Raw genomic sequence first — 27,284 nt, 5'->3', positions numbered from 1 at the left:
TTTACACCGACTCAATGTTTAATAAGTTTAAATATTTGAAATAGTGTTACAACTGCAAAATAATGGGTTGTATTCACAAAATAATTCCAGAACACCAGCTACATTTTTACAGTACTCAGATGTGGGTGTAGACCTGTAAGCATTTTCCTGGAACTTCAGTAGGAAAATCTCACACATTTTTATTTCATTGACAGACTTTAGACAAAAAAAGATGCATGATCTTCCAAACAAAGGACCACTTCCACAAAGTCTTGCAAGGGCAAAGAAAAAAATTAATTGTGCAGAACTTTAAAAAAAAATCTCTTTGGAATCATTTTCTTGACCACAAAACGAAGTTCAGTATGTTCGCACTAAGTACTACCTAAAGTTTCCTTGTTTCTTCTGTATTTTTCTTTTTCTGTAAATTCCCCAGAACAATCCCTACGAAAAGCAAGAGTCCTATTGTGCGATTAGAAGAAAACTTTTTCCAGCAATCTTCAGAACTGTGTATATCCAAAGTGTATATCTGGAGAAAGAGACATATATTAAAACTGAAAGTTATCTGCTTTTATTATTTGCTGACTCTGTGAGCCTCGTTGGACCCCTCCCCCCTCAGATCTCCCCTTCAGAGTCCTTTTCCAGGTTGTCAGTTTACTGCTCATATTATGTGCGGCCACAGTCTTCCATCAATTTTTTGCAGCTCTTTATCAACAGTCTTTTCCCCCTGCCTCTCTCTTCTTCTTTTCTTCTCACTGCTGACAGATGGTAAACCACTAAAACAGAAACCTTTTTCCGTTTGTTACACTCTACAGAAATACAGGGACAGCACTAGACAAAATCACCACAGCTACCATCAATTCTGTCACTAACCAAAAAGTTAGCACACCAAAATGAGGGTGGGGGAGAAGAGAAATAGGTAGAATTATTCCAGTAATCAGTACAACACACCCCTTAAGCTCTGGCTTTGCAATGCCAATGCCAATAGGGATGGCTCCTGTCAACCACGTGGTAACTCGTGTGTGAGTTTAAAAGGCTGTCAGGTCACAACCAAATTATGCCGACCTGAGATGATTTTCAAGGCTAGAGATTAACAGCGGTGGTTCACCACTGCCTGCCTCTGCATGACAAGCATGGACTTTCTGGTGGTCACCCATCCAAGTACTAACCAGGGCTCTGAGGAGACTGGACTAGCCTGTGCCATCCAGGTCACAGATCTACATGGTAGCTCATCAGCTGTAATTCTTGCCGGGGGGGGGGGGGGAAGGGAGATGAGGACTCTACTATGAATGAGTGCTTAAGACAAACCTGGGGGTGGCAGGGAAGGCAGTAAAAGCCTCATCTGCAGACTCCACCCCTCCCAATGACCACCTGCCCATGTTACCATAAGCACAATAAAGATAAATTTATCACTAAAGGGTGATTAAAGAGACAAATCAAGGGCTGATCCTCCCAACGTTTTTAACGGTGGTAATAGAAGATGTGCCAAGGTTCAATGACTAGACATCAAAGGTAGATGGGAAAGACGCTCATAATGCTTATCGTTATGTGCCATCTTACAGCTGGCAAGGCTCTCTCTCAGTCCAGCTAAATTAAAATCAAACAATGTAGCCTCGTATAAGCCTGTGACACACAGGGGCAGTGATGAATTCAGGGCCTAGTTTGTACATTCAGCCAGTGCTTTTTTTGTGGCAGGAACTTCTTTGCATATTAGGTCACACTCCTCTGATGTAGCCAATCCTCCTGGAGCTTACAGGAAGCCCTGTACTAAGAGCCCTGTAAGCTCTTGGAAGACTGGCTACATCAGGGAGGTATGGCTTAATATGCAAAGGAGTTCTTGCTACAAAAAAAGCCATGCATCAAGCCCAAGATCAGGGGACGAGTCTCCTCTTTGTGTACAGGCACTACCTGAAGCTAGGATGGAACATAAGAGGAACATAAGAGAAGCCATGCTGGATCAGGCCAATGGCCCATCCAGTCCAACACTGTGTCACACAGTAGCCAAAAAACCAGGTGTCATCAAGAGGTCCATCAGAGGGGCCAGGACACTAGAAGCCCCCCCACTGTGTCCCCCAAGCACCAAGAATACAGAGAATCATTTGCCCCAGACAGAGAGCAAGTGATGCTCCATATTCTTTGGCTGGGGTGGGGGGACAGTGGGAGGGCTTCTAGTGCCTTGGCTCCATTGATTCATAGTGTGAGTGAAGTCATGTTAGAAGAAGGTGACTTCCCCCCACATCCAATGACCCTTCTGTGCCCCTGAACTTGGGTTCCTGCTAGTCAATGAACCCCCCAGGAACAGTGGGAGGGACAAAGCAGAGGTTTGTAGTGGGAAGGAGAATTCAGGGGAAATAGCCCTCCCTTCTAGTTTGGTGTAGTGGTTAAGTGTGCGGACTCTTTATCTGGGAGAACCGGGTTTGATTCCCCACTCCTCCACTTGCAGCTGCTGGAATGGCCTTGGGTTAGCCACAGCTATCGCAGGAGTTGTCCTTGAAAGGGCAGCTTCTGGGGAGAGCTCTCTCAGCCCCACCCACCTCACAGGATGTCTGTTGTGGGGGAAGGAGATAAAGGCGATTGTAAGCCGCTCTGAGTCTGATTCAGAGAGAAGGGCAGGGTATAAATCTGCAGTTTTCTTCTTCTTCCACCAGCGGAATGTCTGCAGTGCCAACAGAACAGTGAATTATGATCCACCCCAAGGCTTTATCAGTGACAGCCTTAGAATTGCCCACTGAAGTTGTTCAGTCACAGCTAGGCAACTGATGTTTTTATAAGGGCGGTGCAAACAATGTTGTTTCAACAAGCAGCTGAGCTTCAGGGTGCTGTGAATTAAAAAAACCTTTATGTTGTCATAAGCTGCTCTGAGGGTGTTTAAAAATAAAGTAAAATAAACATTTATGTGATTGTAGTACATGAGACTGCAGGTAGGATAACTACATTTTTAAGTATACCTGCAAGCAAACAACTCCCTGCCTGAGCCAGTATTATCATGTGATGACTAAAGGAACTAAAGATTGTAAAGTGACTGCTCAGGGTCATAAAGAATACCTGGGTGGGGCAGAAGGCTGCACTTACAACTCCTCAGTGTCAGCCTATACCCTGTAGTCTGTTCTCCCCACACACCCAAATCATTGGAATTTCTCAACACATGACCTTATCCCACCATATTGAGATGAGTAGTGTGCTGATTTTGCCACTTCCTTTCCTCCTTCCTGTCTGCATCATGCTTGGGAACTAATAAGGGGGAAAACTGAATACAGAATTGGGGGAACTCACACCCTCAGCATTGGAAAAAGAATCCTTCCCACTCTGCTTTCAGCGCTTATGCCGCTTGATGAAGAAATTTGTAAGGGAAACAAGAGAAACTTAAGAACCGGAACATGTGTCAAGGTGAATAAGAAACACGATTGGGAAACACGGTGATGACACCCTATAGGGACAGAAGGCTGAATTAAAGTACTACATAATATGTGAGATGCGTGTAATGTGCAGAGAATGCCCAGATGGGCTTTTCTCTCTCCAGTTCAAACCATTAAATAAATTCTTTTTCACTGAAGTCTGCCATTCTTATTGAATCTCTCGTTGGAAAGAACCCTGATAAATTTCTCCATCAGTCCATAGCCAATAATGGGCTACACAGTGCATGTTCAAGGCTAAAAAGTCAGGGAGAAGGATTCATTCTCTCTCTGCTAGGCTTTTCTTCTACATGCTGGGAGTTCCTTGCCGTAGGCATATGTGGTGGTGGCAAGTGCTGTCAAGTCACAGCAGATTTATGGCAACCCAGTGGGGTTTTCAAGGCAAGGGACGTTAAGAGGTGGTTGGCCATTGCCTGCATCCACGTCACACTCCTGGTATTTCTTGGAGGTCTCTTAACCAAATAACTAGCCAAGGCTGACCCTGCTTAGCTTCTCAGATCTGATGAGATTGGGCTAGCCTGGGCCATCCAGGTCAAGATGCCACACACACACCTGATTCTGCTGAGCGCATGACCTGGCCCACAAGCCACACTGCAGGCAGTGGCATCTCACCTCCCCATCCCCAGAAATCTCCAAGACTGAGAAAAGAAATCAAGGTCAGAAGAACTGGACTTCCTTCTCTTTCCCTTGTACAGTCCCCATCTTCCACTGCAAGGGAAGAGAGGAGTGAGTCAGCTAATATTTGTAGTCTAACTGGTTTACACTGGAACTCACCTTTCAGAAAAGTTGATAAAAGTAAATTGCACAGGAAAAAAAACTAACACTATTCTTAGGAAAGCCAAAAGATACAAAACAAAGCATTTTATCTGGCTGCTGCAGTAAAGATACTTAATCTACATCAGATAGAACATTTATTGCGTCAAACGATAGCATAACATTGGGAGTCTAACCTGCTGTGCCAAGTGAATGCCTACAGCTGCCACAGCTGCATAGTAGGGGAAAGTCTGATCACAGTTCATTCCTGTCACAGTCAGTCCCAGAAGCATCAGAGCGCTGAAGCCACTGAGCCACTGCTTTGTGTTTTCATTGAATCGTAATGCTGTGGATTTCACACCAATGGCAACGTCATCTTTTTTATCCTACAAATGGAAGTTGGTATAGGCATAGAAGTCAAATGTCAGTGGTTGAAGAAAAGCTGCCAAATCATGAGGAATCTATTATAAAAAATATACGCAACCTAAACCATTTGCATTCAAGTATATTACTGACATGTAAAGACATTTCCTCTAACAGACAGCATCTTAGGTGGAAAAAAGCAAGCAAAGATGATTAACAGCCTTTGTTGAGCATCAGTTAAGAGCATGATGTACATAGCCAGAAGCTCCTGAATCAAAGACTATCACAGTCCCCACAAAAAATATTAGCCAGTTGAGCACTGGATACACCAGGAACTCCTTTGCATATTAGGCCACACACCTCTGATGTAGCCAATCTTCCTGGAGTTTACAGTAGGCCCTGTACTAAGAACCTTGTAAACTCTTGGAGGATTGGCTACATCAGGGGTGTGTGGCCTAATATGCAAAGGAGTTTCTGCTACAAGAAAAGCCCTGGGATACATTTTGGAAACACAGAATGTTGGAGCATCTGAGCATCAGCTGAAGGGGGGAAAGGTCAATTATTATTCATTTATAGCCCACCTTTCTCACTGAGACTCAAGGCAGATTATAAAACATAAAACCAATTCAGAAAACACAAATCTCTAATAAACAAAACAATGCAGTGGGGGCTCAGACAGAAGAACTGGAAAACAATGTAAGCAAATGAAACAGCCAATGTAGGCAAAGAATTGTCAAGAAAAAAGGAGGGGAGGAGAAATCCCCCTGCTCCAACTCCTAAGAAAGTAGAGAATGCTTGGGGGGAATTTTAAGGGGTAAGGCAGATTTTGATGTAATCCCCTGCCATTGCTTTTTTACTTAGGGACAGCCAGAAGCTGTATGATTAACAAGCCCCCAATTAATCATTCTCAGCTATGGATAATATCTAATGCGTAGTCATTCCAAAGTCTTCACATCATCATCACGAATAAAGAGGGCAGCTGATAAGGACAGCCTATAAGCATCCATAGCAATGGAAATTTTATTTTTGTATATCTATCCTGCCTTTTTAGCCCCAGATAGCTCTTGATCACCAACATAAAAACATCAACAGTGCAGGCAAAAGAAAATCGTGGTGGGTAAAGCAGCCCAAGGAATCAAAAACCAACATTTTTAAAATCTGCTTTTGCATTCCACAGAAACAGAGCACCCCACAGCAACGCAGTACAAAGTTAATCAGCATCAGTATTATTATAGCACTGGAAAAAGTCCAGAAAAGGGCAACTAGAATGATTAAAGGGTTGGAACACTTTCCCTATGAAGAAAGGTTGAAACGCTTGGGGCTCTTTAGCTTGGAGAAACGTCGACTGTGGGATGACATGATAGAGGTTTACAAGATTATGCATGGGATGGAGAAAGTAGAGAAAGAAGTACTTTTCTCCCTTTCTCACAATACAAGAAGTTGTGGGCATTCGATGAAATTGCTGAGCAGTCGGGTTAAAACGGATAAAAGTACTTCTTCGCCCAAAGGGTGATTAACATGTGGAATTCACTGCCACAGGAGGTGGTGGCGGCTACAAGCATAGCCAGTTTCAAGAGGGGGTTAGATAAAAATATGGAGCAGAGATCCATCAGTGGCTATTAGCCACAGTGTGTGTGTGTGTATAAATAATTTTTTTGGCCACTGTGTGACTCAGTGTTGGAATGGATGGGCCATTGGCCTGATCCAACATGGCTTCTCTTATGCTCTTATGTTCAGATGAGGGCTTTTCACACTTAAACCTTGGACACTTGTGTGACACAGCTTATACAAGTTGTTATTTGGGATGTATTTAATGCCCTAAATCAAATTCCAATGTATCTATGAGTAATAAAATATCTGCCCCTTCCCACCACCATGTTTTGTTTTTAGTGGCAGAGGTCAGGGTGTTCCACACCAGTAGCCTTAATATCCGCCTTCTCATGTTATTTCCCACCACCAATTTTGCATATATAATATTGTTCTGTGAAAAGTGGGAGAGGCTGTATCTCGCCAGAGTGCTTAATGTTCCCCTAGATTACAGTTTTCTAGAAGAATGAATTCTGTTTGTACATTTTTAATCCAGATACTCTCATTAATTCTTGTGGGGCTTTTTAATGGCTTGTGCTTTACACTGTAGTTTTTAACTATAAGCTGACCCAAGCAGGACACTCTAAATAATTCTGCTATTTGGGAGGGGGGGAAAACAGCCTAAAATGCAAATTCAGTTTATTTTTGTGGGGGTATTCTGTACTTTTTTGCTTGCAGAAAGGAAACTGTGTTGAGTAAGTGGCTGTACTTTAGAAAAGAGCAACAGTCCAGTAGCATCAAAGACTAACAATTTATGGAAGGTTAGGAACTTTCAAGAGTCATTTTCATGAGCTGAAGTGTGCAGTGACTCATGAAAGCTCATCCTCCTGCCAAAAATTTTGTTAATCCTTAAGGTTCTACTGGACTTTTGCTCTTTTCTACTACTACAGACAGACTAACGTGGCTATCATCTTGGCTGTACATTGTTTATTAATGTGCAGGTGGCAATTGCCTAAAAGCCTAAAAGTTGTAGAGCTGAATTCTATCAAAAAGCACCACCAGGAAGGAAGTTCATCCCAGAACACAGGTTTTACAGCAAACCAGGAAGAAAAAAGTTATATACCTGATGAGCGTAAATGGTGTCATATATCAGCGTCCACAGAACTCCTGATAAATACAGGGGCAAGCAAACAGACCAGTCGCAAGAGCCTCTGATGGCCGACCACCCCAGTAATGCACCCCAGTTAAAAGTAAGACCTACGAGATTACAAAGAAAAAACAAAGTTATCTACTACATTTCTATCTGCCTTTCCTCCACGGAACTCAGGAAAGTATAAATGGGTCTTCATTCCCCATTATCTTCTCACAACTACCCTCTGAGGTAGGTTAGGCTGAGCAAAAGTGACTAGGGTTCAGTGCTTCATGGTAGAGCAAGAATTTGAATTCAGGACTCCCAGATCCTAGTCTAACCTGGAGGGTGGCGACCCTTGGAGGGGGCATGGAATAATTGCAAGGGTCCACAAATGTATTTATACACTAAGCACTGCCATTTTGATCTTTTTGTCATGTTGTATACCACTACCTTTCTATTTCCTCAATCAATGAGTATTTATAGTACAACCAGTGTTCCCTCTAAGCTGAGTTAGTGTGAGCTAGCTCACAGTTTTTTTGGCCTCTGGCTCCCACATTTTTGTCTTTGCTCAGAAAAAATGGCTCCAGAGCAAACTAATTCATGCAGCAGCTCACAACTTCAATGCTAGTAGCTCATGAAGTAGAATTTTTGCTCAGAAGTTTCCACAGAGGGAGTATTGAGTACAACGATTATCACATGAGGTCCATGAAATTTTTTGATGGTAAAAAGGAGTCCTTATGCAAAAAGATTGAGAAGCACTGCTCTAACCACTACACTGCATTATACGGCCTTTCTGTACCTATTATGTCTCTCTGGAACAGCCTCTTGGAAATGGTTAGGATGCTCCTATCCATCAACAAAACAAAGCTGGTCCAGATATTCTGGGGGCAGTCTGAGCCTGAAAACTACCTGTGGGCAGGAGGAGGGCATAAGGTGTTTTCCCATTGGCCTTAATGTTTTTATTTTAAAAGTTAAGGCAGTCCCCTGTGCAAGCACCAATAGTTTCCGACTCTGGGGTGATGTTGCATCACAACGTTTTCATGGCAGACTTTTTATGGGGTGGTTTGCCATTGCCTTCCCCAGTCATCTACACTTCCCCCCAGCAAGCTGGGTACTCATTTTACCATCCTCGAAGGATGGAAGGCTGAGTCAACCTCAATCTGGCTACCTGAACCCAGCTTCTGCCGGGATCGAATTCAGGTCGTGAGCAGAGCTTAGGACTGCAGTACTGCAGCTTTACCACTCTGCGCCATGGGGCTCTTTTTATATCCACAGTTTTAATCTTTTTTTTTTTTTTTACAAAGTTGTACTTACCTTATTGTTACCCACCTTGGATTCTGAGATACCCAAGAGAATGGTGGGTATATAAATATTTTTAACAGTATTTTGAGAAGACTATGCATGGAATCAGATTCAAAATAACCTGTGAGACAGGCAGATGTGAAACCCTTTTTATTAAACTTCAGAAGAGCTGCAATGTTAGTTAGGAGCAATAAAAAGTTCCATGGCTGCTTAGAGAATCTTGAGCACTGAGATCTCAGTTTTGTTGGCAAAATACTGCGTCTTTGCCCACAAGCCAGTCAGCCTCAGCTCTTTTCACCCTCTGTGGCTTCTGGGCAAAAAGAACCACATATCACAAGTAATTCACTAGTAATGCAAGGTGTGGGAAGTGTGCATAGTAGCCTCGCCCACACCATGGCCCAGAATAAGCATCTCCCTCTGCATAGCGAAATGCAACATTACTCCAGCACCGGGCCTCAGCAGAAGGAGGACTTCTTTCACACAGTTCTATGGAAGTGAGTCAGAGCTACATAAGGAGGGATGTGATTCCCATCAGACAAAGATATTGCTCAAGCCCTGCCCCTCCCATTTCTGAACCTTACTGGACATGGTATGTGACTTTAATTCCATCCTGTGACATGGCCAGATGTTAAAGGAGGGCAGGGCTCTTGTTTCTTTAATGGTTATGCAGATAAGCTTTCCACACTTCCAAGTTCTGGGATGCAATAAGTGGCACTGGCCCAGGATTTCTACATAGCTCTCAAGCCCTACTGGTAAAAGGGATGTTAGGATAATACATATAGAAATAGAAGTATGGGGCAGTGGCAGGGAGCGGGAGCGCAGAACAGGGAAAGGATTTTAATTTTCCCATTCTACCTTTGCCAGCATCAACTTCTTTTTTCGTTCTTTTCAAAAATGCACTAAATGCCACGGGACTGAGCCATCATAAAGGCAGCAAGCACCACAATATTTCTCAGCTAAGCAACTGCCCTACTAGTCATGTGCGCCCAAGAGGCATCCTGAGAATTCTCTGAGGCCTCAGGAGAAGTAGAACCTAAATTCCATAAATAAACGCTGCTGAATTCTTCCAAAACATAACAGAGTTGGGAGGTACAAGCCACTTGCAAGAAAAATAAATTCTGAAGCTCACCCAAGACCAGCTGAGGCCAGTATGTTATTCTCTTCATAAGGGGATAGGTCACCACAAGAGACAGAGAGGCTGCTCCTAGCACAATACTGTATGTGGAGGAAGAAAAGCGTTCAAAACGAGGTTTTTCTAGTGCAAGTAATTACTATTGTACACATTTTTTCCCTTAGCTTTAAGAACAGCTTTTGATTGCATCTGCGGCCCCATCTGCTAAGGCGATTCAGAGTACATAATGATATGTTTTACAGCAGATGGAGAGTCAGATCCCATAGGTCTGTTCTTCTAATAGTGCCTTCCTCCAGTCCAAGGCACAAGAGGAAGGTGCATGAGCTAACGAAACAGATGAATGGATATCATCCCACAGAGCACAACATTGTGAAAGATTAACTCACAACCAGTGTCAGATAGTGAGGAGTGCTGATACCGGGGTTTAAACCCCTGCTCATTCATGAAGCTCACTGAGGACACCAGGGACAGTCACACCCAACCTAACCTCTTTCAGAGGGGTTTGTTCAAGTCTTCCCCCACCCACTTTTAAGAAAAAGAAAGAATGCCACACATGCCTTCCTGGGTGCCTAGTAGGAAGGACACAAAATGTACTGCTTTTAAAAAGCAATACTGTTAAAAAATAAAATAATTTAAAAATCATAATTTACTATGCATGTACTTTAACAGTATTGCATTTTAAAATAATTTTATAAGTAATAATTTACTATCCATAGATGCCCTGATGTGGATGGCCCAGGCTAGCTTAGAATCATAGAGTTGGAAGGGAACTCCAGGGTCACCTAGTCCAACCCCCTGCATAACGCAGGAAACTCACTAATACCTCCCCCTAAATTCACAGGATCCTCATTGCTGTCAGATGTCCATCTAGCCTATGTTTAAAACCTCCAAGGAAGGAGAGCCCACCACCTCCCGAGGAAGCCTGTTCCACTGAGGAACCGCTCTAACGGTCAGGAAGTTCTCCCTAATGTTGAGCCGGAAACTCTTTTGATTTAATTTTAATCCATTGGTTCTGGTCCTACCTTCTGGGGCCACAGAAAACAATTCCACACCATCCTCTACATGACAGCCCTTCAAATACTTGGTGATCACCTGGTGAACTTGATCTCATTAGAGCTTGTAAACTATGCAGGTGTACCCTGATTAGTACTCAGATGGGAGCCCAGGATCACTACACAGAGGCAGGCAATAGCAGACCACCTCTGACCATCTTTAGCCATGAAAACCCTCTGAAGTTGCTGTACGTCAGCTGCGGCATGATGCCAGTTTCTACCACCACATATACATATGTCCTACCTACGTTTACTACTGCAACACATATTATTGCACTGAAGGTCTAATAAAGACTCAGGCCAACCCCCTCCACCCCAACAAAATAATTCTGGACAGAACTTTTCAATTTCAGAAACAAAAAGCTGCTGCTCCAGAATGGCTTAGCTTGACACAGGGCCCAAGCTAAGGAGGAGGAGTGCTGATACCGGGGTTTAAGCCCCTGCTCATTCATGAAGCTCACTGGGGACACTAGGGATCAATATTAGAATGGATCAGCCATGCAGATTTCCCAGAGCGATCCACAAAGCAGCTACATTCTTGCTCACACACATTTCCTAAAAACACTGCTGAATTCTGATACAGCATTTCCACATTCAGGCCTGTGCAAGGATTTCAAGGGGCTCAAGTCTTATGATGGAATGGCCAGAGCACTTTACTCACCTGTAATAATTTAAACACAGAAGTATACATAACGCCAAGCTGAGCTGTCCTCCAAGGAAAACAAGAGACTGAAAAGTTGAAATCTTTCCAGCAGCCAGTGGCCGACATGCTGTTCTTGCAACCTAAAGGCAGAGAAGTGTTTCAGTTATTATGTTATTTCATCAGTAATGTGCACGCATACACACACACACTACACACAAGCTTTGTCACTTTAGACCATATATCAAATAATTCTTCCTCATAGATGAACCTCAGTAAAGTTCCAGCTGGATGTCTCAGGTTAGCCTGATCTTGTCAAAAGCTAAGCAGGGTCAGCCCTGGTTAGCACCTGGATGGGAGACCACCATGGAAGTCCAGGGTCCCTACATCACCTCTGGTCATCTCTTGCCTTGAAAACCCTACAGGGTTGCCATAAGTCAGCTGCAACTTGATGGCACTTTCCACCACTGAAGTACCACTCGGGAAGCACTTCTATTTTCCCCAGATTAGCTTGCTGTACTTCTGCAGAAGTTTCCAAGGGAGAGATCAGGAAGAAGCTGCTGAATTGCAATGCATATGAAGATCTGATACTATTCGACTTTTGGAATCAGTAGGGACTTGGGTCCCTATAGCTTACTATAAAAATATTTTCTCCCCTTCGAGGTATATGTCCATTATTCAGATTCATCCTGCTTTGTCAATTCATCGACAGTTCAGAAGATCAGAAGTCTACTTTTGTCATTATTAGGTTCCAACTTCTCATTCCTACAACACTTTGCCAACTTCTTAAGTGCCTGTTAGAGGCCCAGTCTAGTTTTAGAAAGAATTACTGCATCGTCAACATACCATTAGGCATTAATCTCAGTTTCAGCTAATTATGGAGGACAGGAATCAACTTTTTACGGACTGGCGATCAGATCACTTAAATATAGGCTAAACAAAACCAGGAACAAGTACCCAGCTTTGCCATACAAAGCTAGTGGGGGGATGGAATTAATAAGATGACCTTTATCAGAATGGCAAGCCTGAGTAAAGGCACCTTGTTGGGTGTAACAATCTAATGCAAATGATTTAAACATCGTAAGTGTACCAAAATACAGGTGAGCTTTTAAATTAGGCTATAACATTTTGCTACCAGTTATCCTTGAGGATCTTTATAAGCAAATTCCTTCAAATGATCCTTTTCCCCCATGTGGTCCTGGAGTTGTAGAGACTTCACACTCACTATGTCCTGTTATTGTGTGATTACTGTGCTATAAAGGAGTTCGAGAGAACATAATTGCTCTATTTTTGGCTACTGTGCCAGGCCATTCAGCAGAAGATCTAGTTACTCTTTTTTCTTTCGGGAGACAAAGTCTGTATTACTGAAACAGCAGCTATTTTTTTATGTAGCCTTTGAGACTACAGCCTAAATGATGAAAGTATTTCGTAAAATCCGGTTTGTCTTAATTGGTCTACTGTATTTTGAAAGAGGTCAATGGACCATTTAATAATGGAATTATCAATGCATCAACAGCTGGGAATCGTCCACACCCACTCCGGGAATCATTTATTCCTTTGACTACAGCTTGTTTTCATCTATGCTCTGCAGTGTGATATAACACACTGTGCCCTGGGAAACTGGGACTTCTCATTCCTACAACACTTTGCCAACTTAAGTGCCTGTTAGAGGCCCAGTCCTTGAAAGGGCGGCTTCTGTCAGAGCTCTCTCAGCCCCACCCACCTCAACTTTATAGCAGCTTCCCCATCTCAACTCTGGCTCAGGAAATTTCTGGAGATTTGGGAGCAGTGCCTGGAGAAGGGGAAGTTCGGACAGAAGGGGGAGCTCAGTGGGGTTGTGGTGCCATACAGTCCGTTCTCTGAAGCTGCCATTTCCTCCAAGAGAAGTATGGAGACCAGCTGTAATTCAAGGAGAACTGCAGGCCCCAGCTTGAAGTTGGCAACCTTGCAGTGGAGGCAAGATGGCACTCTGAGCAGAGCCACCACAAACAGCCCTCAACAAGGAAAGACTGAAGTGTGACTGGGGCACACCTTCCCCACCGCCCTTCAATACTGATGGCACATCACTCATCATCTGCAGGGGAAGCATCATATGCTTTATGATTTTATATAAAGTGACTGTAACAGGAGCTCCATGGTGCAGAGTGGTAAAGCTCCAGTACTGCAGTCCAAGCTCTCTGCTCATGATCTAAGTTCAATCCCGGTGGAAGATGGGTTCAAGTGGCTGGCTCAAGGTTGACTCAGCCTTCCATCCTTCTGAGGTCAGTCAAATGAGTATCCAGCTTGCTGGGGGGAAAGTGTAGATGACTGTGAAAGGCAATGGTAAACCACCCCATTAAAAAATCTGCCGTGAAAACGTAGTGATGCAACGTCACCCAGAGTTGGAAATGATTGGTGCTTGCACAGGGGACTAGCTTTACCTTTAAAGTGACTGTGGAACCTGAGAATCACAAATGAAAGCTTCATTTTATCTGTAGTGATAGGCTCTGAACAGTTTATTCTGGAATAGGCTGCTGAGCTATCCGACTGATTTCCAAATATTTGTAAAGTTTTCATTTTAAGTCTAGATTCGGGTACACAAATCAAAAGTTTCACAACATCCCTGAGCAGCATTTTCTAATGTTTAAGTACCTGCTCTGTATTTATGAGCAAAACAACAACTGTGTGCACAACTATGAATATAGAGACAACTTTGAATATCATAACAATTGATTTTATAAATATATGAAATGGAATGCACTATGGAACAAGCTATTATAAGAAATGTACTATGGAATGAATTACCTGTGAGTGTGCTTGCAACCTGGAGATAAGTTATTTGGTTTGGATAGTGGTATGTATGTTGTTTAAGAGAGAGTGGGTTTTCATTATGTTTTAATATGGGATGTTATGTTTGTAGGCTCTTAAATTTTTGGTTGCAAGATACAGTCCCGAAACATGGGAATAACTAGGTGGCAAACACGTAGAGAGCATGGATTTATAATTCCATTCCACAACAAGATTACACTCTTCATTGGATTGATTTTCCTGGGACCAAAGATGAACTTTTGAAAATCCTACTGTGGACTTTTGGAGGACTGCTTTATTTGAAATAGTGACTGTGTTCCCTTACTTGGGCTCATGAGGAATTTTCTGAGGTCATCTATATTCCTTTTATTTTGCAATTGGCGACTTTTCAGCCTAATTTCCAATTTTTCATACATTTATAAAATCAATTGTTACCATATTCAATTTTTTTTTCTATATTCATATTTGTGCACACAGTTGTTGTTTGGCTCATTTCATACTGTATTTCTGCTTCTGTTTTCTGGATTTATTTATGGCTTGTTCTGAAAGATGCTGGCAACATGCCTATCAATTTGAGAGACTGCATCGGGAAGGCTAGCTTGCTTTTCTGATGTCATCAGCATTATATCTGCTGGGGAACCTACAGAGGACAAAGGCCTCTGGCTGGCTGTGAATTATGTTTTGCTCAGAAATGCAGATGTTCTGTTCTCAAAAATAACCATTTACATAAACCCCACACAAATTGCAAATACAATAAACGAAGCTAACAAAAAGCAAATGATTTCAACTTGCTTCAATCAGGAAAAGCAATGGAAAACAGTTCTGAATTTCAGGTTTTACTTTAGCTTTCTCTCTCTGCAACTTCCAGCACAGCTCAGCAAGCTGCTTTTAAATTTGGGAAGCAGGGATGCAAGCAGAAATGCACAAGAACACAGTTCTGGTTGGCTTGGCTCCAGGAGGTGTGGCCTAATATGCAAATGAGTTCCTGTGGGGCTTTTTCTACAAAAACGTCCTGGATGCAAGAAAGATGTTTGGCTGTTTAGTATTGGGAGCAATGGAGGAAGCCTGATGTGTATCCATTGAACCCTTGCTGTGGAGTGCAGATGGTGATAATGCTGTTGCCTTCATTCAGCTTTTCCTAGATAAGAAAACTCACTTTACAAAAAGGCTAGTTTACTTACTTAGCAAAACACTATGAGCCTGCCTGTTCTTTTCAAGTCCATGGAGTTCTCTCTACCTTTTTGTCATAGTCCTGATCCCACATGTCATTAATTGTACAGCCTGCTCCCCGCATCAGGACCGCTCCAGTGCCAAAGAGTAACAGCATGTACAAGGAGGGCAGACAGCCTGGTTCTGCTGCAAGGCCTATACTCCACGTGCAAGGAAGATACAGCAACCATGTCCCTGCAACAGAAATTATAAATGAAATTAAAGGACAGAGAACTGTAGGGGAAATCAATATCAGATCAAGATGTAAATGCCTTAATTAAATCCCACTTCCCAGTTTTACTTTCTTCTTTACTGGCATTTCCTTTCCCTTTGGCAAGGAGTGGGGGAGAAGACAGTGGAAAATTGAACAGTTAAAGGGAAGGGGAGTAGATCCCAGATTTGAGAATTTAGACATAAATCCACAGCCATGAGACAGTGCATACATGCATAGAATAATGCACAGCGGAAGAGGAACTGGCACAAGAGAAAAGTAAATAGGAAGGGGTAGGAGTAGATGTTAACACTAACCTTTCCAAGAAAAAAAGCAGATGATTCATTGTGAAACTTTGTTTTCAAGAGAACACTTCCTTATTTGGTATTTCACAACTTCTCGTGAAAGAGAATTAGGGAAACAACACAGGAGCAATTCCTCCCCGGAGTTCCCACCACACAGACAGTTATTTCCCCAACAACTTTACAAACTGTTCACAATGTACAAAAGCAGTAGTATACAAAATACACTGCATGGGGCAGAAACTACCAGCTCTCCTACTTATGATCATGCTTCCATGTTTTTGCTAGTAGTGGAATATGTCCTGCTAATAGCACCCTTCTGAGGAGCTCTGAGAACTGGACCACAGTGGCTGCCAATGATGATAGCTAGGATCATGTATTGGCGCTGCATTCTGAATACACTACACTACACTACAATCCTTGGTGGTGAAGTTCCACCAAATGAAACTCAGATACCCCAGTCATGAGTACTACATTCAGATAGAGCTGTTAATGCAACTGGGCTTTCCCCCATTTTTTTTAAGCCGAGAAGCAGTGATGTCAACTTTTACTGAGTCCCTGAACACAGAATAATTTTGTCTTTGCACTCAAAGGAACCCTCCTCCCTTGAATGAAATGGTGTTGAGGATATGCATTTCAGACAGCAGCACCGGCTGTCTTCTGTGCAACACCTGTGGGTACTAATATATGGGTCAGCAGCAACCAGCAGGTCCTGACCTAACCCAGCCCCTCCCCTTAATGCTGCCTGTCAGCCCTTCAATTGCCACCTCAGTATAGATTGCTTTAGTCCTATTTCATTGCTCATCAGATATGCTATTGATTGCATGATCTACACTGTTTAATCTGCCTTGACTCTCAGTGAAAAAAGTAGGCTATAAATAAAGTATGGGAGAGTACCAACAGCAACCCCAGGCCTTGGCAGCAGGGCGTCTGGCAGAGTTGGCATGGAGTTGTGGCTTACTTGACACCATCCACTCCCTTATGAAAACATCCCTAACAGCTTGCTAGGTTGGTAAACCACAGTAGTAGGACACCTAGCAATTTTGAATCCTAGAAAGTTCAGTCTCCTGTTTGCAGGGTGGAGATTTTAAGAGACAGAACTAGGGAAACTCCCATCTAGTTCTGTGTGACCAGCATCATATGGCAACAGGAAATGAGGCAAACACAGAAAAGGTAAGGTATGCTGAAACTCCTACTTGTAAGGGAGGAGACTGGCTGCTTTGCAAGTTCTCTCTTGCTACTCACAAGAGTCAGTTTTTCCATAAGAAGAACACAAGGAGTTACAGAACGAAGTCTGAATCCAATAGCACCTTTAAGCCCAACAAAGTTTTATTCAAGGTATAAGATTTCATGTCAAAAGCTTATACCTTGAATAAAACTTTGTTAGTCTTAAAGGTGCCACTAGACTCAAACTTTGTTCTGCTGCTTCAGGCCAACACAGCTACTCACTCATATCTATCTACAGGGTGCTAGTTAGGGTTGTCAGCTAGAAACTGGCTTGCTCTTGAGCACACATCTTGACGTCTACAGTAGCTTTCCACAACACAGAGATGCGTAACTGCATACCAGTGCATCTACACTAAGCTAGTATTGGAGACACAGGAACAAGGGTAAGTTGAAAAGTTGACAATACTGACTTCCGGGGTTGGAAAATGCCGAGCTGAATTGCTTCTTAGAAGGGGAGCAGGCTGGGGCTTCTGTTCGGGGTAGTGGAGGGCAATTTAATGCCTACTGCCTACTTTTCTCAGTCAGAGATCAGTCCAAGATATGCACAGGAAACTCTGAGGAGATTTACTTTGGCTAAAAGGGAGTCCCGGGGGGAGGCTCCTTTGAGGCTTGGAGGGGTCTCCGGAGACGAGTTGCATATTCATAATCTGCAGAAGTTTCCAGAGTCATTTATTTGACATAAGCTCAACAGGATCCTAACCTTCTTTGAGACTGCTAAACATCTAAAGCTATACAAGACTGGTGTTGGATCTGGATAACTGCAGAAAAAGGTACTGATGACTATCTTCATTCTGGGACTATTTAAAGTTAATAATAATAATAAGTTTTTATTTATACCCCGCCCTCCCCGCCAAAGCAGGCTCAGGGCGGCTTACAGAGCATGATACCATATCATGATACAACAATAACAGATAAAAACAGTCAACAATAAAATTATAAAATATAAATTAATTTAAGAGTATGCTAAAACAATACAGTGGTGCTACAGTTCTCTGTTTATCCAGGCGGTGTAATATTCGTTAAACAAAATAAAATCAGAAGGTGGGAAATAGAGATTCAGAAAGCTTGGAAGAAGAAGGGGAGAAGGGGTGAAATTTGAGTTTTGTAAATTTAAAGGACAGTGCTAAAAAGTGGAAAGGAATTTATTGTTTTGTCTACTTGCGGTTTTGGTGAAAAAAGCCCCATCATCACAGATTTGCAGCTCTCACAGTCAACACAGGAAATACATCAAACATCACGAGATCTTTTTACCAGTGAAAACGGGATTTGGTCTCAAGAAAAGCAGGAAGTGTCGGATGGAAAAGGGAAATCATTGAAGCAGCTAGCCTACTCTAGGACTATAATATCATAGAGAAACATCGGCGGTCATTGCTAGCAGGTCAAAATTTAAACAAAGTTTTTTTAAAGTGTTCAAGGACATTAAAAATTGATGAAGCTGACAGTGGTGACAATTATAAGGTAAATACTATTGGACATTATCGCTGATAATTATTTTAGAAGCCTTTTGAAGGAAATTTTTTTTTAAAGGGAAGCAGAAAGTCGTGACCGCCATTTTGGAAGAAATAAAAACTTTAAAAATTAATATCTGAGCCCAGGAGGCTCTGAGGATGGCAAAATTAGGCGTATTGAAAAGGGCAAGCCTTACTCTATCAAACCTGATAGTTTAAATTTAATTTGGTTAACATTTTTGATGTTTTTTTAAATGTCAGAGCATAAGTTAACCCATGCAAGGATTGCCTCAATGGAGAAAATGGAAGAGCAATTAGAAGCAATGGAAACCAGGATGATGAAAGGGGTGAGAGACATGATAACTGCTTCTAAAAAAGAAATTAGAAAAGACATTGAAGAGCTAAGGAAAGATACAGAAGATCTCAGAAATGAGATTGTGGTAACATCAAAGAAAGTGCAAGAGGTGGATAAGAGAGTGAAAGTACATGATTCCACCTTGCTAAAAATGCAAGAAAAGATGGCAATTTATGACTGCAAATTGATGGAAACCCAGATACATCTGAGAGGAGTACCTGAGGATGAAGAGACTGATTTGAAAGGATATATAATAAGAATAATTGCAGAATTTTTGGAGGAAGATCCTGAAGGAACTAGAAGCATGTATGACTATATGTATAGAGTGAACTCACTATACGCCAAGAAAAATAATCTACCAAGAGATGTGGTTATAAGATATATAACAAAAGAAATGGTGGGAAAAATTTTGAAAAGACATTGATAGTGGGAGGCAGCAGAGTAAGAATCATGAAAGAATTGCCAAGACAAGTGATAAATGACAGAAAAGCATACAAAAAATTGACAGAAAAACTACGTGACAATGAAATGAGGTATAGATGGATAATACCTGAAGGTCTGAGCTTTGAGCTGCAAGGAAAAAGGACTGCAATTACAAGCACACAGGAACTGCATAGGTTTTATGAAGAACATAAAGAATTTGCACCATGATAGATTACAAATTATTATCTTGGAATGTAAATGGACTAAATTCACCACAAAAAAGAAAGGCAACGTTTCATTGGATTAAAAAGCAAAATTGTAATATAGTTTGTTTACAAGAAGTGCATATCAAACAAAAGGATTACAAATTTTTATGGAATAAACAACTGGGACTAGAATTTTATTCATTGGCTGAAGAGAAGAAAAGGGGATTTTCTATATTAAACAAGAATTGGAGCCGAAATTAGCGTTTAAAGATGAAGATGGAAGATTTGTAGCGGTAGAAATAATATTAAATGCAAAAAACCCACTGTTATTGGGACTGTATGCACCAAATGGTGCAAAGGATGCTTTTCTAAAAGACATTATACAACAATTTGATGAAATGACTTAAGACCAAGTTTTGATAATGGGGGACTTTAATGGAACAATTAAGAACACACTGGATAGGTCTGGGGGTAAAAAAAAAAAACAAGGAAGGAAAATTGCCAAAGTCTTTTTTTGAACTGGTCAAACAAGAAAATTTGGAGGATATATGGAGGAAATTTAATCCTGAAATGCGGGACTATACCTTTTTTTCAGCAAGACAAAACTTTTTCCAGAATTGACATGTTGTGGGGCACTAAAGACTTAGGCCTTATAACAAAGAAAATAGAGATTTTACCTAAAATTGGGGCTGACCCAATAATGTGGATTACAAAATTGTCTAAGAAGTTGAGAAGATGGAGATTGAATGAAGATTCAATACAGAATAAAGAAATAGTGACATCTCTAGAAAATGAAACTAAAGCTTTCTTCCAAATAAACGATAAAGAGGATATAGAATTTCAGACAGTCTGGGATGCTTATAAAGCAGTAATGAGAGGAATATTGATTACATTGAATAACAAAGATAAGAGGGCAAAAGAAAAACAGATATTGGACATTCAAAATGAAATAAAGAAAAAAGAAGGGGAACTGAGAAAAAGGCCAGGGAAAAAGAAAATTATAAGGGAGATTACAATATTACAAATGCAAATGAGACATTTGTTAAATAAAGAACTGAAATGGAATCTGAAAAGACTGCAGCAGAAATCTTTTGAGGGAGCAAACAAACCCAGAAAATATTTGGCCTGGCAACTGAAGAAAAAGAGAGAAAGTAAAATTATTAATGAAATTGTGGTGGATGGAAGAGAGGTGGTAGATCAAGAAGGAATAAAAAGAGAATTCTTTAAGTATTATGCCAAGTTATTTAAAGGTGTTAAAATAAGGAAAGAAAAGATGGATGAGTACTTACAAAAGTTAAAAATAGCACCCTTAGCAGAAAATATGCAAAAAGTTTTGAACGATCCAATTGAAAAAATAGAAACTGAAGCAGCAATTAATGCAATGAAAAATGGAAAAGCACCTGGGCCAGATGGATATACGGCTAAATTTTTTAAAACCCTCAAAAAGGAGTTAATCCCAAAACTTCAGAAATTGATGAATATGATAAGAACAAAAAGGAAAATACCAAATACGTGGAAGGAAGCTGTTATATTTTTTATTCCAAAGGAAGATAGAGATGTTACGAACGTAAAAAATTAAAGACCAATTTCATTATTAAATAATGACTATAAAATATATACAAGAATCCTGGCAGAACAGTTTAAACAATATTTGATAAATTTTATAGAGGAAGATCAAGCGGGGTTTCTTCCCAAAAGGCAAATAAGAGACAATATCAGAACTGTTGTAAATATTGTAGAATATTATGAAAGATATCCAGAAAAGGAAGTAGCATTAATCTTTGCAGACGCAGAGAAAGCATTTGACAATTTAAATTGGGATTTTATGTTTGCAGTAATGGAGAAAATGGAGCTGGGAGAAAGCTTTATAAGAATGATAAAAGCAATATATACTGAACAACGTGCAAGGCTATGTATAAATGCTGATCTTACAGAAGACATGATAATTAGTAAAGGTACAAGACAAGATTGTCCACTTTCCCCACTGTTGTTTATAATGACTCTTGAAATATTACTGATGAAAATTCAAGAAGATAAACAAATAGAAGGATTAAAAGTAAAAGGATTTACTTACAAATACAGAGCATTTGCAGATAATATAATGTTTATAAATGAAAACCCCATACAAGTCACACCTTTGTTGTTAGCCAAAATACAAGAATATGGGGAGTTGGTGGGACTTGGTATTAATAAAGAAAAATCAAATCTTCTATGTAAAAATATGCAAATAAATAAGCAACAGGAATTGCAGAGACTAACGGGCTGTGAAGTTACCTCCAAGGTAAAATATTTGGGTGTGGAGATAACAATGAAGAATATTGATTTGTTCAAAAATAATTATGAGAAGCTATGGTGTAAAATGGATGAAGATATGTTAAAGTGGAATAAACTTAAATTTGTCACTGTTGGGTAGAATAGCCGCAATTAAAATGAATATTCTACCAAGAATAATGTATTTGTTTCAAACTATTCCCATTGTAAAAGACAGTAAACAATTTAATTGATGGCAAAGAAAAATTTCAGAGTTTGTATTGGCGGGGAAGAAACCAAGAATTAAAATGAAAATTTTTACAGATGCAAAAGAGAGAGGCAGATTTCAGTTACCAGACTTAAAAGTATATCATGAAGCAGTTTGCTTAGTATGTATAAAAGAGTGGATAATGTTGTTAAACAAAAAACTCTTAGCGTTGGAAGGTCATGGAAATAAATTTGGCTGGCACACTTATATGTATTATGGGGGGAAAAAGATAGATGGCTTTTTCTCTCACCATTATATAAGAAACAGCTTGCTAAATACATGGATGAAATATAAGAAATACGGAGATGAGAGAAAACCGTTATGGATAGTGCCAGCCGAAGTGAAAAAAATAACAGCTGAGACGGGTGAAGAAAAGTGGTTGTCATATAATCAACTATTAAAAATGCAAAGTGGCAAAATAGAATTGAAAACTGCTGAAGAGCTGAATAATAAATATGATTGGTTTCAAATGCAACAAATAAAGAGTTTGGTGGAGAATGAAGGAATAAGAAATAAGAGCAAACAGAAATGGAAAAAGTTCTGCTTGGAGACAACGAAAAATTAATTTCAAAATTATATAAATTACTTTTAAAATGGTCTACGGAAGATGAAGTAGTGAAATCTCAAATGATTAAGTGGGCAATTAATGTAAATAAAGAAATACAGATGGAAACTTGGGAATGTTTGTGGAAGAACTCTATGAGGCTTTCAACGTATCATAGTATTAAAGAGAACTGTTTTAAAATGATGTATAGATGGTATATAACTCCTAAGAAATTGGCAAAGATGAATAAGAAGATGCCAGACAGATGTTGGAAATGTAAAAAACATGTAGGTTCTTTCTACCATATGTAGTAGACTTGTGAAAGAACAAAAAAGTATTGGCAGATGATTCAACAAGAAATTTCTAGGATCTTGGGATATGAATTTAAGAAAGTTGCAGAGACTTTTCTGTTGGGATTACAAATGGAAAAATTTCCAAAAGAAGATAGAACTATAATTTGGTACTTGCTTTCAGCTGCTAGGACATTATATGCGCAGTTGTGGAAGCAAGAAAAAATACCAGAGAAATGGGATTGGATTGTAAAAGTTATGACATGGAGTGAAATGGACAAATTAACAAGAATTTTAAGAGACTATGATTTAGAAGTTTTTAAGATGGAGTGGAAAAAGTTCAGAAGATATGTAGAAAAAGAGTAGGACATATAGGAAAATAAAAGGACATTTGACAATTTTTGATAATGATTAAATCTTAGAAAAAAGAATATGAATTTTTGTTTTTATTAGTTAAGGGTACCTTTAAACATTAGTACTTTAAATAAATAACACCGGCGAGGGTCAAGTAACGGGGGGAGGGGTGGGTAGAAAGTAATATATGGGATAGATAAAAGAAGTTATTAATGATGCAAGAAATACAATTTGTTACTATATGTTACCAAATAAAATTGTTTTAACCAGGAAAAGTTGACAATATTCGTTTATACATTTTTCAGTACAAAGTATCTTGATATACCTCCAAAGAAAATCACAATGATAGATATTTATTTATATACGTAATTCATTTCTACCCTGCCTTTCTCCCTAATGGGGGCATAAAGAGGCTTGTATCATTTTCCAGTCTTCCACTTTATTATCACAACACCGTGAAATAGATCAGGCTAAGAGTGTGTGACAGTGAGGCAAGAACCTAAAGGCGATGTCTAAAGACTAGAAAACCACGGATCCTGTAGAAGTTTGAGTGTCAGAGCAGTTAACTGACGAGATTCATCTGCAATGTTCAGTGTGTTCTAAAAGGCAGGCATCATAATTGTACCAGGCCTGTGAGAAACTTAGTACTGATATTTTTGCAAAGATCTTGTTAAGTAATAGGTAGAGGAAGTCCAAAGAAGGGTACAACAAGCCTGCAGCCAAAAGCAACAGGCACCCTTAGCCAACTAAAAAGGCTCTGAGAAATAACACCAAGATTTGTGCTAAATATTTTACAGGAAAGTCCAATGCATCATCAAAGAGTTTCCAGCTCAACATTAGGAAGAACTTTCTGACCGTTAGAGCAGTTCCTCAGTGTATCATCTGCATAGAGTAGGGCTACCATTTGCCTATTGGCCAAGGAGGGGGGATGAGTATCGACTAGATGGAGGTTGCTGATCATATCGTTAATAAAGATGACAAAAAGGGAAGGGGCCAGGACGCAGCCTTGCTTGACTCCTTTCTGTGATGGGATAGGGTCAGTAAGGAGACCTTGCTTATTACATCTGACCCTGATAGACGTGTTGGTATATAATGCCTGGATCAGGAATAAAAGTCTCCTGTCAATTGAGGTGGCACTTAACTTCTCTCATAATTTCCCTCTGGAAATGGAGTCAAAAGCAGATTTTAGGCCGATAAAGGCTGCATAAAGAGAGACCGTTCTACTGGTTGTATATTTGTCAATCAAATGGGATAGGATCAAATTATGTCCCAACGTGGATCGACCTTCCCTAAACCCAGCCCGCTCATCTACTAAATACATTTCCTGAATCAGCCAGCACTGCAATTTCTCTGAGATGACTAGCGTATAATTTGCCCAAAATACTCAGGAGGCTAATTGGCCTATAACTGGCTGGATCATCCTTCTGCCCGGACTTGAAAAAAGGGATGATGATAGCCTCTCTCCAGGCCTCAGGAATATCCCATTGAATCAATATATGTGAACAATGGGGCCAAGAGAGAGGCCCACCAGTCAATATTATCTTTCAATAGATCTAGGGGTATGAAATCCGGGCCTGGAGCTTTGCCTCTCTTGAGTTTGCTGATCAGAGATCTGACTTCTCCAACCGTCACCGGAGGCCAAGGTGGCAGGTCTGAAAGGGCCTCATGAATCAGGGGAACTGCAGAATGGTGGGGATCAGAATACAGCTCTTGGAAAAAATGATTCCCAATTCTTAGGGGTAACAAAAGAGTCAAGGGGGGAGATATCTTTGTAGGAGTGACTCGAGATCAATTTCCAAAACTCTGTTGAGATCTTCTGCTTGGATGACTGTATAATGCTATTCAACAGCACTTTCATGGCCTCATGCTTCTTTGTGGCAATCAGTTCTTTATAAAACTTCTTAGAACGTGAGAGATGGTGTTGTGTACACAGAGTATCAAGGCCCACGGAATTCTTATATGCATGATACACTATTTTTAGATCTCTTCTTGTTTGCTTGCATTCTTTATCGAACCAGGGCTTGGAGACGTTTTTGAATCTACAATGTTGAACAGAAGCATCTTGGAACATGCTTCCTCAGGTGGCGGGCTCTCTTTCCTTGGAGGTTTTTAAAGAGAGGCTAGGTGGCCGTCTGACAGCAATGAAGATCCTGTGAATTTGGGGGGGGGGGGGGCATTTGTGAGTTTCCTGCATTGTGCAGGGGGTTGGACTAGATGATCCTGGAAGTACTTTCCAACTCTATGATTCTATGATATGTAACCACAAACACACATTATTTTGATTCAGGTGGGTAGTGGTGTTGTTCTGAAGCAATACAACGAAGTTTAAGTCCAAACACTTACATTATATTGATGGCATCCTTTCTCTACGAAGCTCTGGGCTGTTCTCACCTCACCTATTTCATTCTTACAACAGCTCTTGAAGGTATGTTAAGTTGATTAGCCTACGGCTGGGTTACCAGATGTCCTGTTTTTAAAGGAGACATTCTCTTTTTAGTTTTCATCCTTTCAGGCTTGCTTAAAAAAACCTGATGAAAATGTCCTCTCTTGGGGTTGAAAGGTTTGGAATAGTCCTAGTTATTAGTGATTATCACAGTAGGGGTATTTAAAGTGAGATTTGTCATAGTGATCATTTGCGTTTGAAGTAGTTGGGAAATATGCCCTCTTTTTGTTTTTCAAAATATGGTAAACTGAGCCTAGGGCCAACCAGAGTCTCATGACCAAGAGGAAATTTGATGCTGGCTATCGCTAGATTTAAGCCAATGCTATCTAAACCAGGTGGGCAGCCATATTGGACTGAAGCAGTAGAACAAGAAAGAGTCAAGTTGCACCTTTAAGACCAATTATTCAGAATGTAAGCTTTCGTGTGCTCTAAGCACACTTTATCAGACAATAGTATGGAATGGCAAGCAGTCCTAAATATAGAGAAAGTGGGCCGTGAGTTAGCATGCAGACCCCAACTTGTGATTCTTTTTATCTGCTAAAAAACATTTCCATGACTCACTAACTCACTGCCCACTTTCTCTGTATTTGGGGCTGCTTGCCATGCCATACTGTTGTCTGATGAAGTGTGCTTCTAGCACACGAAAGCTTACATTCTGAACAAAACTTCGTTGGTCTTTAAGGTGCAACTTGACTCTTTCTTTGTTCTGCTGTCTAAACCAATTCATCACACAGGCACCTCAGTGTGGCCCATAAGGGCATATGAATTTACCCCGCAGAATTACATCCAGAGACTCCAGCGCTAAACATACTTGGAAGTAAATCCAAGGAACCGGTTTTACTTTTGAGAAAACAAATGAGGAAGTTAAAAAACGTGCTCTCATTCCCCTACTCTCGATTGATGCACACCCAAGAGGAAGAGCCTGTTACACGTCCCGTTCCCGCCCGTTGAATGACAACTGTATTCACCAATGGGACTGCCGAGCCTCGCGAAATTCCAAGCAAAGAAACCAATCACAGTGCGGAAACTACGTTGAGGGCGGAGATTATAAAAGAACTTCCCTGCCCCTTGAATGACAAATAAACTCACCAATGGGCTTGTCCAGCCTCATGAGGCGTAGGTAGGGCTGAAGAGAGGCGGGAGCCGCACGGACGAGGCCCTCCGTGGAGACTGTACTGAGAGGCCTCCGAGCACTCTGGAGCGAAGGGTGGGGAGGCTGGTGGCGATTGGCCAAGGCGCAGGACGCGGCCTCGGGGACGCGCGCCGCGCTTGCTTGCGCGAGGAGACAGCACTTGAGACGAAGCGGCCTACTTAGGCGGGAGAGCAGCGGCAGGGCCGCCATGTTTGCCGGCCTTCTTCTGACGTCACGACGAATGTCGGCGGCCGTCTCCATAGAGATAGCGCGGGCCTATGGTTATTTTCTATCTCCGTCCGCAGAGGTGCTTCCGCAACCGGATTTGAACCTTTAATCTCACCATAGAGATGACATGGCTAGAGAGGCACCACTCGAGACCCAGCCGGAAGGGATCCTGGCTGATATCGGCGAGCTTTTTTAGCAGGAAGAAGCTTGGGTTTATTTATTTATTTTATTCATTTGACTCAATAAAAGCTGATACGAGAGTAGGTTTTGAGGGCTCTATGAGGGTAGAAAGGCAAGGAGGAAAGAATAAAGTATCT

At 41.0% G+C, this 27,284-nt stretch overlaps 1 protein-coding gene across 1 annotated transcript; it reads right to left on the bottom strand.

Annotated features, from left to right (window-relative positions):
• On the bottom strand, window positions 1–27,284 carry COQ2 (coenzyme Q2, polyprenyltransferase). The gene is made up of 7 exons (XM_060247114.1): window positions 26,697–27,284; window positions 15,315–15,481; window positions 11,312–11,433; window positions 9,596–9,681; window positions 7,156–7,289; window positions 4,340–4,528; window positions 1–505 (listed from the first exon to the last, which is right to left on the bottom strand). Exons 1-7 carry the CDS (start codon window positions 26,998–27,000, stop codon window positions 362–364), a joined length of 1,146 nt encoding a protein of 381 aa, XP_060103097.1. The 5' UTR covers window positions 27,001–27,284; the 3' UTR covers window positions 1–361.

Source organism: Heteronotia binoei, chromosome 9 (genome assembly GCF_032191835.1).
Source record: "Heteronotia binoei isolate CCM8104 ecotype False Entrance Well chromosome 9, APGP_CSIRO_Hbin_v1, whole genome shotgun sequence".
NCBI lineage: Eukaryota > Metazoa > Chordata > Lepidosauria > Squamata > Gekkonidae > Heteronotia > Heteronotia binoei.
Note: the sequence above shows the minus strand (reverse complement) of the source record. Positions and strands in the feature narration are given on the sequence as shown.